A 13,268-nucleotide genomic window follows, 5' to 3' on the forward strand; every position below is an offset into this window, starting at 1 on the left:
TACACACTCATTAATCCTTTAGGATTCAATTTTTTTATACCCAATGAAGGAATTCTTAGGGATTTATGAAACACTTCTCAGACGCAGCGTTCTCTTCTGTAGTAGTTCTGTGTACAAGACTAAGGCTCACTACACCAAGGCTGGCAGCCATGGATTCCACCCCTTTGTTAACACACTGGAGATTTAAAAACACTTTATTTATTAAAGTTAAACATACAAAACTGAAATTAACACACACCCTAAAAATTGTCTTCTTCCAGTAACAGGAAGACCCTTTTTCTATCTGTGTTTTTGGCTTAAACTCAACTTGGGATAACTGTGGTACTCACTTATACCAACAAATGCTGGCAACTTGATCTAGTTAATAAAAATTACAAACTCAGCTACATGAACATAATATACAGGGAAATTATGGTCAGATTAATGCACAAGAAATACAGGAAAATTCAATCATGAAACATTCAGTACTCTTGTTCATTAATTTAGCCTTGGTTTTTTTTTTTTTTACAAAAATAGTATCTACATTGTATACAGGGCTATACATCAGCTTTTTGTTTTCCCATATAAACATTACACATTCCCCCAAAATGGAAGCACTACCACAAGTGAAAAATCAACAAAGAAAAAAACAATACAAAACACCAAATAAACACGAGAGAAGGGGAGCACATCCTACACATGGTTTGTTTTTTAATATAAAATTCAAACTCAATGACCAAAAAATACAAGGTGAGTCAATTGTGGAAGTGACCTAACAGGCCCAGGAAAGAATTCAAGGAAAAACCTCAAACTAAACCCTGTCATTTATAAATTAACCCATGCTTGGGTTTGTCTGGACAATGGCCAGGTTATCATCAAACTGAAGATATCTTTAGCAGGCTGGCATTTTGCCATGATGTTCCAATGAACTGCTGGGATACATCAAGTGCAAAGCACCTGAAAACTCCAAATTAGGACTTGCAAAATGTCTACTCAACATTAGTTAAGTAGGGGCCTGAAGTACACGAAGTCATCTAAGTGCTGATTTAAGCAGCATCTACCTAGAAAAGTTGCCTTGTTCAACAAACTCTGAGGGAACTGTGGTAAGTAGTAATGAAAAGTTAAATGAGAGCAGTTATCAAATGTCTTCAAGTTTCATTCTACCAAAGCCAAACAATGACAACAATGTATCTTCCTTACTCATCTAGCAAATAATTTACCTTTAGAAAAATATAAGAATAAAAAGGTAAATGTAAAGCCCTGCAGAGATGAAATCCAACAGTTTTTCTCATTATTGAGGCATCAAATGCCTGACATTGTATTTAGATGTGTCTTGATACTGTGTCATAGGCTTGTCAGCAATTCCGCAAGTTCCTACTCCAACTTTGCCGGTTACACTTTCTGGCGAAGCAAAAATACTCCTCTTTACCTGGGAACAAAAGAACCAGTTCTGATTAGTGTGTGAAACCAAATCTCAACCTTTAATGCTAAAATACATTCAAGTTCCAATATTTACAAAATGTATGGCTTTTGTAGAAAATATCACTGCATACTAATATAAAGCTTATCTGTCTCAAGATTGTAGGTTTTCATTCTCAAAGTCCTAAATATGAACTGTTTATTTGGGTATGAATTTGATGGTGAGATCCACTGTGGTGCCCTGTCCCACTGCTCTCCAGGAGCCACATCCTGAGGCAGCATGGACGACAATGAAAAGCCAAGCTATGGGTGAACATCAGGTCATCCTTATTTTGAGTAGCTGAATTCTACAGTTTTTTTTTTTTAACTAACAAAGCATACTCAGAGAACTTAAAAGCTTTCTTAAACAAATGCTCAAAATGAAAGTTTGTTTTTAAAAAAAAGCAGAGCTCTGCATATTTTCTGCGAAGTTTGAAGGCACCAAACAGTCTTAAAAATTTCTGATATAAACTCGTTTATCAGATAAAGTGGCTAATGGTTACCTAAAAGAATTGTAAGTCAAGAACTGATTAAAACTGTGCCCTTTGGAAAACCTATACCTCCTTTCTTCATTTAGATGTTATTGTAATGACAGTTATATTTTCAGATCTACAACGTGATGAAAGATATACCAACCTGGCCTTTTTTGTTTTTAGAATAAGCCCTGTTGTTGAACTGCTGCCATTTCACCTTCTGGTCCTCTCTTTCCTGCTCAAGTTCTTTTATTCTCTGTGCTTTTTTCAAAGCTTTTTTCTTTTTATATTCACGTTGCTGGGCAATCATTTCTTTTCTGTATGGAAAACCCGGACATAAATGTCAATAATTAAAACTTAAAATATCACTTCTTTGTAACAGTGCAAAAGTAAAACTTACATACTAATTTATTAACGAAAGTACAACTTTTCATTAAAAAAACAATGCCAAAATCTGGGTATGGTAGCATGCCTGTAATGCTAGGTGGTCACTGGAGGATCAGAAGTCCAAAGTCCTCCTTGGCAAGCTGGAGATCAGTCTGGGATACACCAGAGCTGTCTGTCATACAAAAATAAAAACAGGGCTAAAGAGAGATGGCTCAGCATGTAAAGGCATCTGCCACCAAGCCAAGCCTCATGAGTTAAGCTGAGTTTGAGCCTGAGAACCACAAGGCAGAAGGAAAATCAACTCCTTCAAGTTGTCCCTGACCTCCACTCATGTTGCAGTGCACACATGAATCCACACAATAAATAAATAGAAATCAAACATCACCACTGAGTACTACTAGACATTTTTTTTTTTTTTTTTTATAAAAGGCAGACACAACACTTGCCAGAAGTGACAAAGAACAAAACACCACTTCGGTCTATTACAATGTAAATCAAATCTTTCTTTTGGTTTGTCAAGACAGGGTTTCTCTCTATAACAGCCCTGCTGTTCTAGAACTAACTTTGTAGACCAGGCTATCCTCGAACTCACAGAGATCCACCTGCCTCTGCCTCCTGAGTGCTGGGATTAAAGGTGTGAGCCACCACTCAGCTGTAAAACAAATCTTCCAACCAAGAGTTTTTATGTTTTATACCGTTTTTGCCAGCTGTGCTTTAGGAATATGAATATTTGATGCACGTTCATGCCTATAATCCCTACTACTTGGGAGTTGGAGGCAGCTGGATCAGGAATTTAAGTTGTGCCTCTGCTCAGCATAGAGTTCCAGGCCGGATTAGGCCACATGAAACCCATCTAAAAGAAACAAAAATCAACCTTAATGGCTGGCTAACTCTACCAATTTCTAAAAATACAGTTGGTAAAATATATGCGACACTTGGGAAAGTGTATGAAGTAATTTAATGCAGATAAACTATTTCATCAACACTGAAGGAAGACAGCAAGAGATCGGAAGAGTGGCACAGCCAGCATTCTCTGTGATGACCAACAGCAAAACCCTGGGTGTCCACAACTAGGATTCAAGTAGAACCAGGGCCTAAGCTACCAATATACTCTGCTTGCCTACATGAACTGACAAAAGGAAAAGAAAGGTTTTTAAGAGATCCTGATTCCCCTGTACCAAATAACGATCAACATGAGGCTAAGTGGCTTTCCTTATAAAGAAGGCAAGAATAAAACAAATTAGGTTAAACAAGATTTTACAATCTGATTTCCTTATTCAAGGTGTTTAAATGTTATTTTAACAAATGGTATTTTTCAAAATTCAAGAACATTTACGTAGCAACTTAAATTTTGGAAATTCTTGCAAATTCATAGACATTTTTATTGGCTACACATGGGAGGGAGGGAGGGAGGGAGGGAGGGAGGGAGGGAGGGAGGGAGGGAGGAAGGAAGGAAGGAAGGAAGGAAGGAAGGAAGGAAGGAAGGAAGGAAGGAGACAAGACAAGGCAGTGATGGCAGTAAGGTTGCATTCATGCACAAATAAGCACAGGGACTCAGAAGTGGCTGTCAAGTGCTGACCGTGACTGCTGTTATCTAATAACTTCTACTTGCTGGCCCCAGGTTTTTAACCACAGGTTTTGTTACTTCTGTACCTGCCACATTTTTTCTGTGAATAAGACGTGCCTCCCAGGCATTTCAGAGATTTAAGTGAATAGGCTAAGGTTGTTACACGCTATTTCACACGAGGCATATGTTAGTTTGTTCACCATCAACTATAGCGATGGGTCAGGCAAAACAACATATATATCCAATGTCATTGTTTACTTTGCTAATCCTTGTTTCAGTTATTAGTTTAGATGCTATTTTCGTAAGGACACTGTCCTGGTAACCATGGTATCTTTTTTTTTTGGGTCCCCTTAAAACTACTGCTATGTCCCTTCACAATTTCTATACTTCACTGTTTATGCGCCCCCCAACAACTTTTGCGGTACTAGGTACAATTATACTTGTTAGGCAAAGGCTCCACACCTAGGCTACGTCCCCATCCCTAAGACACTCCCTTATATGTTTTTTCTGAATATAGCTTCAGCAGGTACAAGGCTCAAGGCAGTCAGTCTCCACTGTGGTTTAGCCCTAGGACCCAACTTACAGAAATACAGTATTTTTAGTGTAGTGCCCTCTTTATTGAATACATCAGTATAGCCTCCACTTTACCTAGGCACACATACTGATCTGATGTTGCCTATCTGTAAAACAATGTTAAACAGTGTTATAACCTCACTCCAATGTAGCCTGAATGAGTTATTTTTGCAGATTACTTCAAGCACCTAAATGGGAAACCCTAAAATGCTACATTAAAGTCAGTTACTTTGGCCAAATGTAATCTAAGCACTTACTTAAGTACCCAAGTACTCAAAAGACTGAGGTAAGACCAAGGAGCACAAGCTAGCCTGTGACATACAACGAGCCAGCCCGTCTTGGGGAAACAGAAGTCGCTTACTTTGACATAGGTTTGTTGCCACTGTCCTCTTTTGCCTTCCTTCCTTCTTCTACGGGTTTGAGGTTCAACAACGGAGTCACTTCAGCATTGCCATAACCAGCAAAGGTGATTGCAGCGGTGCCATTTTCTTCATCTATCTCCTCGATCTCCGCTTCGTAACACCTGCAAAGATATCATGGCTGTAAGCAGGTGAGTAAAGATCTAGTACTCAGCCTACAAGACTTATACTGTAGTGACTCAATTATCATGTCTCTAAAATAAACTTCTGCAATCGAATGGCCCTCTTAGCAAAATGATGAGAGGTTTAAAGCGAGGCACCTGACATCAAAAGCCCTAATTAAAAATTTTGCCAGAAAAATCCCTTACACATCTACTCGCTATACTTAATCTCATTCAGAAAAGCTAGTTCTTAAAAGATTAATTTCAATGTATGCACTTGAGTGCAATAAAATTACCAGCATTCACTTTTTAACTTGAGGAGAAACAAGTCAGAATATTTTAGAAAACAGCCATTCATTTTTATTTCCTTCAGAATCCAAACCACTCTTCTCCCCAAATTTTAAACTAAATCTAAAATTAAGCTGTTAATGGCAACCACCCAAGAATTACACTAGTGTTATAAATCACATTACCGACACAGATGATTAAAATAGGGTAGGCCAAGCTGAATAAAAGCATCTTACCATTGTATCTTACTAATTCATGTTATAGTTAGAGGGTTGTTTTTCTACACTTACTGTCCATCTTCACTCCAGATTGCCATACATTTGTCCCCTACTTTCCATGAATGAGTAGGCTGAGTAGAAGCAAAACTGTCTGAACTTGCAAGAGTTTCCGAAGGCTGAGTTGACAGAAGGTCTTTGGTCAATTCTATAACTTCCTAAAGAAAGCAAAAGCCGTAACACTTGTAATTTAATACTGTCAACTACTTTTTTGTTTTACAGCATCACTTCTCATATCACAAAGCAGTTACGTACGCTACACATACAGCTCAGTGCTTTTGAGAATACTGTTTTCCCATCCATAGAGAGACTGAGGAACAGCACTATACCCTAATAAACAGTGAAACTGTGGTTTAAGCCTACATAGGCATCTTCAACTTTAAAAACTAGACAAGTTTTAGCCACTTCTGACTTCTAAATGCCTTTTGTGACTGACCATTTTCTCTACAGTGAGAATCAAAGACTGAATCTGATTCAAGGTTACTTTTACAACCAGCATGTGTCTTCCATGCAACTACAGTTTTATAGGGCATTACTTGGCAAAAATATCAATCGTGTAACCAACATCTCTTTTATGAAATTCCCAAAACACTGGAAATAGTCTCATTAAGCACACAATGTTTGTACTTATATCAATTTCTATTAAAATACTGTAAAACATAAATAAAAGAAACCAGTAATTTTTCACCTCATTTAAGTACTAATTACCAAGTTAGAGCTAAAACAGCCTACACCTACTTAGCAAACAGTAGCACAGCTTCACTTTAAGAAAAAGCACGTAACTAACCTACAAAGGCCTCTCTGGGTGGCAGGTACTTTCTAATCCAGGCTTCTGTGTATTAGTTCGATTCAAGTGTGATAGGGGTGGCTAAAATATTGTCAAAAATATGAACAGGTATTTAACTACTTATCTGCTACGTTCTTACTCTAATACAGACATACATTTTACCTGATTTTCAAAGAATTTGCCTACTGGTTTCCCACAGTGTTACACTTAAAACATCATTTTCTATGTTTGAAGACAAATATTGCAAAAGCAAACTCTAAATCTTTCTGGCTACTTCTAAAAAAACCAATACTTGAACCAAAATTATAGATATAGATAGACAGACAGACAGGCGAAAAAAGAATATTAAGTACCCGGAGAAAGGTCATTTTGTGAATTTAAAAAAGCTACTAAGACTTGGATTTGAGCTGAAACCCAATAGAACCCACCCCTAAGGAGGTGATGCCTAGCTTTATATTCATTAGTCCTGCAGCACTCAAGACTGAACCTAGGGTCCTGTACAAATCATGTAAGTGCCTTCAAATATTTAATTAAACAATTCTATGTAAAGAAAAAAAAAGCAAGAGAGTTTCCAGTAATATATACAAAAAGAAGAGTAAATTACCCAATTTTGTTCTCAGTTAACCATCTTTAGAGCCTGGAATACAAACCAACAGCCCTGACTCAAGAGCCCACAAAGTCATTAAATACTCGCATCTCCTTCCAGGGATCATGTAATTAAAGCACAAACATGCATTCTACCTCTGGTAAGAAGTCTCAGGTTTGACAGAACATTTATTTCCCCACCACTTTCAAAGAAAAGAATCCTGAAAAACTATGCATAATTTTCAAAACCCTGTGCCACAATGGCCTTTCTTATAAACAAGAAAATCCAGGGCATTTACTTCTAAAGTCCTGGAACTCTTGTCATCTTACACGTCCCTCCCAGTAATTCATAATGAACCTCAATCTGTCTTCACATGTGTATGGACCAAAGTGTTAAAGAAGCTGGTTTATATATGAGGGGTCCTTGAAGGTACATACCATGAATTACTTTTCCTCCCCCAAGTCTGAGCTCTGGAACTGCTCCTTCACTGACAGATGGGCAGCGGTTACAGTAACCGGCAATTCCAGGAGCATCAGGTGCTGTGATCTACATATCAGCAGGTCAAAGGGGTGCACTCAAGCACTGCTTCCTGAAGGAAGGCGTTTCGGGGATGCTGAGCCACTGTAATATATGAGACAAGTGACTTGACCCCTGCCTCCTTTACAACAGTTTACTCAGCAACACAGCCTAATAAATTGACTAGTTTTGTGATTACTATAGACTACCTGGGGAATCAAAGAGCTAGCTAATCTGATTTTACTATACCCATTTCTCTTCTAAATAAAAAAAGAATTTTTTATTCTATATGAAAGACAGAAACATGGAAACCTTACTGAAAAAATAAACATAGGAATTAGAAGCCACTATGATAGCCCCACCCCAAAAGAAAACATAGAAGCCACAGGCTTTAAAAAAAAAAAAAGAAATCAACCCAACCAAACAAGATTTAAATAACAAGAAGGATGTCCCTAAAAGCAGCAAGTAGGTGGAGGGAGACCTCTACCAAACAGAAGCTAGTTCCTAGCTTCAATGCAAACAACCAGGCTGGAAGCATATATTCAAATATTTTTCATAATTTTACCTAATCTTAAGTGATAACTTCTATCTTCCAATAGTTTTCAGTTCAAACCATACCTAGTAACCAAAATCAAACTTCTCATAATGAAATAAGAGGGGAAAAAAACAAAACTTATGAAGACTAGCCAAATAAAGAATTCTATCCTGTCAATATTTATGGTATTATTAGTACTTAAGCTTCTAAATCTGCAACATCCAATAATTAATAAACTGTAGTTATTTAAAACAAAAAATTATCTCCTCAGTTTCCCTGGCCATATTTCAATTACTTAGCAGCTACGTGTGGTTAGTAGCTGTAAGTGCCATTGAACAGCAAAGAACACAGTCACCATACCAGAGAGTGCTGTTCTAACTGGCTATAGAAAAGAGGATACTTTCGCAGATATATGACTTCAAAGTCATTATTGCTTTGCCTTTTTTCTTTTTTAAATTGAGACAGTCTCACTATGTCACCACAGCTGGCATGGAACCCGCTAGGTAGACAAAGTTGGCTCAAACACACAGAAATCTGCTTGATTTGTTTTTTGTATTTTATTGACTTTTTCTCCCTGCAGTGCTGGGAATTGAACCATAGGGTATTTCTTATTGTAAGCAGTTACAGCCTCAGTCTCCAGATCATTACTATTATTATTAACTGAGCCCTAGATAAGCCTTTCCGGTAAATACTATTTTCTACCCTAATGGTTTCTCCCTACATACTTTCCACTATAGATTTTTATATCAAAATAGCTGACCCCATACTCTAATTTACCCTGGAAACATTAAAAAAGACCTGGTGGTAATGCTGCTAGAAACTCAACTCCCACCTCTCCGTCTACCAGTTCTTCATAGAGCACCCAGTGCCCAGCAGCACACACGTGTTCTTTCAAGAGACAGGACTGTTTGACGTCAGCCTCTGCTGACGGGGCAGGTTAGTGTGCCTCTGTCCCTTCAGCGTCAACTCATACTCAGTACAGGTGAGCAAATCAAAGGGGCAGGCAGGAAGCACTTGGGTTATGTTTACAGAGGCCCTGGGAGTGTGAGCAAGTGTCTTCTAAACACCTCTTCTTACTGAAGGGCACATGCACCCCACTGGCCTGGCTTCTATAACCAAAGGAGAGTCTTATTAAAGTAAAATTATCCAACATAGTTTGTTTTAAAAAAACAACATTTACACTATTTTAAGTCTAGAATCAGTGTTTGAAAATGTCCAAGTCATTTTAAATTACAAATGAGATCTTTCAGAATCCCAAATCTATTAAGCCCTCTCAAGTTGTACTTGGAAATTTTGTGGAGTTTTTTTGTTTTGAGGTAGGGTCTCACTGTGTAGCCCTGGATGGCCTGGAACTCAGAGCTCTGCCTTCTTCTGCTCCCTGAGTACACTTCCTAAAGGTGTATACAGCTAGCAAAGCCCAATGGTATCAATGGCCATCAAGAAGATAAAGGACTGATCAGACGGGACATAAAAGAAGCAGAGTTTGTCCCACAGCCCTTCGGGACATGTCCTTCCGAGTTTCATACTTCCTATCTTCGCCTTTTCACTCCAGTCCAACTTAGACAAGGCTCAATAACTACAAAGTCAAGTCTTCAGTTCAAACACATAACACCCACCCACCCAGACAGACAGCTATCTCTGTACACATTTTGTGTAAACACATCATGATGTGTTTTTATAAAACGTAAACTCCATGAGTGTTGAAAAATAAGGCCACATTTCATTTTCAAATAATCCTGTGTCATCAAAAAGGACCTTAATCTGGCGATAAATTCCCCCTCTAATAGTATTACCTTTTCAACTACATTTCCTCACCAACGTGTTAAAAAAAATTAAACCGCTGCAAGGCTTCTTATCATGAAATCCTAAAAGCACACATAAGATTTACAAACCCATGAGTGTTTCATTCATTTTGATGTACACCAAATGGAGGAAGCAAATTTAGAAGCCTCGGTGTCTGTATACAGGTGTACATATATTACACAAATAGGGAGCATCTTCATAGTTGCTCTGAGTGCCTTCTTGAAAAAGACAAATACTCTTCTCAAACAGCATCAGCTACAACAGTCCACCTATACTTACTTGCAAGTCCTTCTTCAATTTCAACAGATCTTCATTTTCTCCGTTTCCAGACAGAGCAGCTTCTACTTGCTGGAGTTGGGCTTTGTAGCTAGCCAACTGTTTTGCTAGATCCTCGGACATCTGAGAAAAATGAAAAGCAAAGACCATAAAAAAACTAAGTCAAATATCGAGCTACAAAAATGTTCCCCTAGCCGGGTGATGGTGGTGCACGCCTTTAATCCCAGCACTCAGGAGGCAGAGGCAGGCGGATCTCTGTGAGTTCGAGACCAGCCTGGCCTATAGAGCTAGTTTCAGGACAGGCTCCAAAGCCACAGAAAAACCCTTTCTCGAAAAACCAAAAAAAAAAAAAAAAAAAAAAAAGTTCCTCTAACTTGCCTAAGTTAATCACTTTTGTTCCCAACTCGAAGTTTTATTCATTTTTACTTTCTTCAGATTTAGCTAATCCACAAACTTCAAAGCAATAAATCACAAAGACGTCAGATAAATTTTATACAAAAAGATCCCCTAGACAGTATGCTACAAGAAAAAAAAGTGATTTCTTTGAACTAGGAAGGCAGTGTGGGGCTCAACAATGAAGACTTCGACGTACTTCTTAAAAGCTGGAGAAGTCAAAAATCAGAAAAATTAGCACGGACTTCCAAACTCAGATGGAACTACACAAATCCCTTTCTTTACCATTCAACTGTAAGTGTGCGTAGTTCCCCAAAACACACACTGTTCACATATAGGTAATCTTAGAAACCCGCCTTTCGACAAACTCAGCTCAGCGTCCTACAAAGTGAGACACAGCTAAACCCTCCCTTAGAGTGCACGCAAACATACGGGTCCTCTGGGGACCATGTCCGGAACACTCCTGTCCACCGGAAGCCTGGAATCCGGAGAGACGCTTCCAGTCCGAAAGGTTCAAACAAGGCAGGCACCTCTCCTCCCGGTCACCCAGCACTCCAAAGCCCGCCATAATCCCGTCCATCATGTCAGACCAGGAAACTCAAAGCCTCAGCTCCCATGGAAACGACGGAGCCCAGCATCCTCACAGTGGACCTCTTCGGAAGGGCGCGGGCGTCTCCCCCACCCGACGGGTTCCCCAGGACGGCCACGTTCGCCGCCTCGGCCCGCAGAAGCCTCCCCGCCGACTCCACGGACCGCCCGCGCCGGGACCCCGCTACGAGGCCGGCGCCCGGGCTCCGTCTCAACTCCAGGCCGAGGCCCCGGCGAGGCCTGACCCTCCCTCAGAGGCTCGTTACCTTGGACGGGGTTGGGGACGGGACGGCGGGCAGGGGCCGGGGAAGCGAGCCCAGCGGCGGCAGGGGCAGCTGCAGCAAGGAAAATAGCCACGACGACGAGAAGATTCGGTCGGAAAAGGAAAAACTCCGCCGGCGCCGAGGGGGGAGGGGAGAAAAGCCGGGCTCAGGCAAGAGGAATAGACAAGGCGAGGGAGATCTCGCGAGGCCAACAAACTCTCGCGAACGTGCGCTCGGGTCGCGTGACTCCCGGCGTCCTCTAAGCGGCCGGCGTCTGCGGCCTCGGAAGGCGGAGTGGGTCGGGCCTAATGGGCAGGAAGTGACGTGTTTGGACTGCGCCAGGCGCAGAGTGCCGGCTCGTCTTACGTCAGTTCCGCCTTGTGGTGGGAGCGGCGAGTGGCTCGCTAGTGTGGGGGCGTAGACTCGCGAGCCTTTCCGGCCAGCGGCGATGGGGAAGGGGTTTAGTTCCGAGAGCGGGTCGGGCGTGAAGGCGCGACTTCACTCCCAGCCCGGGGAGGCAAGAGGCAGGCGGATGTGAATCTGAGGCCAGTCTGGTCCGCCTAGCGAGTGTCAGGCCAAGCAGGGTTGCCTGAGACCCTGTAAGTCAAGAGAAGGGAAGCTTTGTTTTGTTGTTGTACAGAAGATAAATATAGCAGTAAAGGGCGTTGGAGCGATGGCATGGGAAAAGTGACCGTTTGAGGTGCTTCGACAATATCCATAGACGCTAAAAGCCACGTGGACAAAGAGGGTGTTTACAGGGTCAAGGTATCGCACACAAGTATGAAGCACCAAATCTCAGGGACGATTAATAATTACAGTGATGAAATTTGGCATCCACCTATTTACCCAGTGGTCAACTGCAGCACCACTGATTGTGAGACAACCTGACTTTATGACCCTCTTGACTGATTGAACATGAGTGGCTGTCACTCGTGAAGGAATATGATCAAGTCTTTTAGTTTAAAGGAAATAGAAGCATAAAGGAACATGTTGAATGGCCGTGAGGAAAGAACCACACATCTAGAATGTGGACGTTCTCTTGACTCAGATTATTCAAGAGTCATGTGGGGTTCTTTGTTGTTTTGTTTTTTGAGAGAGTTTCTCAGTGTAGCCCTGGCTGTTCTGGAACTTGCTCACTAGACCAGTCTGGCCTGCCTCCGCCTCCTGAGTGCTGGGATTAGAGGCGAGCGCCACCACCGCCTGGCGAGGGTAATGTGGTTTTAATGAAAAATGTTTTCCATCGTCTCGGGCATTTAAACTCTTGATCCGCAGTACTGTCTGGGGCGGTTTAGAGGTATACTTCCTGGCTGGAGAAGTGTGGCGCCGACGGCAGGCTTCGAGAGTTGAAAGACTTGCATGCCACTTTAGCTTTAGCGCTCTACTCTGTATGCAGTTTATGGTACCAGCTCTCAACGAACTGCTGCAGCTGCCATGCTGGCCTGTCGCGTCTGCCCTGCCATTTTAGACTCACTCTCCAGAACCATAAGCCAAAATAAAATCTCTTAAGTCGCCTTGCTCATGCTGTTTTATCACAGCGGCAGAAAAGGAAGTCATGCTATTATTAAAAGGAAAGGGCTGTTTTAGATTGGGAGATAAAAAGACGAGCTTGGTGGCGCATGTGCCTAGTCTCAGTATACCAGAGGCAGACGTAGAATCAACCGAAGTTTGAAGACGGCTGGGACCGGTCGGTGTGTTCCAGCTCTGCCAGGGCTACACAGTAAGCCTATCTGCAGAGCCAGCCAGCCAAGAAGTAATAATGTGGTGTGTAGATGTTTACTGGACGGGCCAGGCTAGTGATGTGAAAAAACGCAGTGCATTGACTGACAAGATCAAGGTCCTGGCACCACCAGCCCCTACACACAGAAAACTGTGTGAGAATTTGAACATAGACAATATTAGATGATGCTTGTGTTAGGAATTTTTCCTAACGCGAGCTCTCTGACGATGCAAAAATCACAACAAGCCAAATTAAAAAATATTCAGGTTTAATGGGATTTCTGC

The 13,268-nt window shown here is 41.2% G+C and overlaps 1 protein-coding gene across 2 annotated transcripts; it reads right to left on the reverse strand.

The window, feature by feature from the left end:
• Positions 1-178: 178 nt before the first annotated feature.
• Smndc1 (survival motor neuron domain containing 1) lies at positions 179-11,403 on the reverse strand. Of its 2 annotated transcripts, XM_075974382.1 has the most exons (6): positions 11,271-11,403; positions 10,027-10,146; positions 5,536-5,678; positions 4,799-4,960; positions 2,074-2,227; positions 179-1,408 (listed from the first exon to the last, which is right to left on the reverse strand). In XM_075974382.1, the coding sequence occupies exons 2-6, from the start codon at positions 10,144-10,146 to the stop codon at positions 1,271-1,273; spliced, it is 717 nt and encodes a 238-aa protein (XP_075830497.1). In that variant the 5' UTR covers positions 11,271-11,403; the 3' UTR covers positions 179-1,270. The 2 variants fall into 2 exon arrangements, with proteins under 2 accessions (XP_075830497.1, XP_075830496.1); XM_075974381.1 differs by lacking the exons at positions 10,027-10,146; positions 11,271-11,403 and adding an exon at positions 7,331-7,514.
• Positions 11,404-13,268: the final 1,865 nt, after the last annotated feature.

The sequence above is a fragment of the Microtus pennsylvanicus genome, chromosome 5 (genome assembly GCF_037038515.1).
Source record: "Microtus pennsylvanicus isolate mMicPen1 chromosome 5, mMicPen1.hap1, whole genome shotgun sequence".
In the NCBI taxonomy this organism is placed as follows: Eukaryota; Metazoa; Chordata; class Mammalia; order Rodentia; family Cricetidae; genus Microtus; species Microtus pennsylvanicus.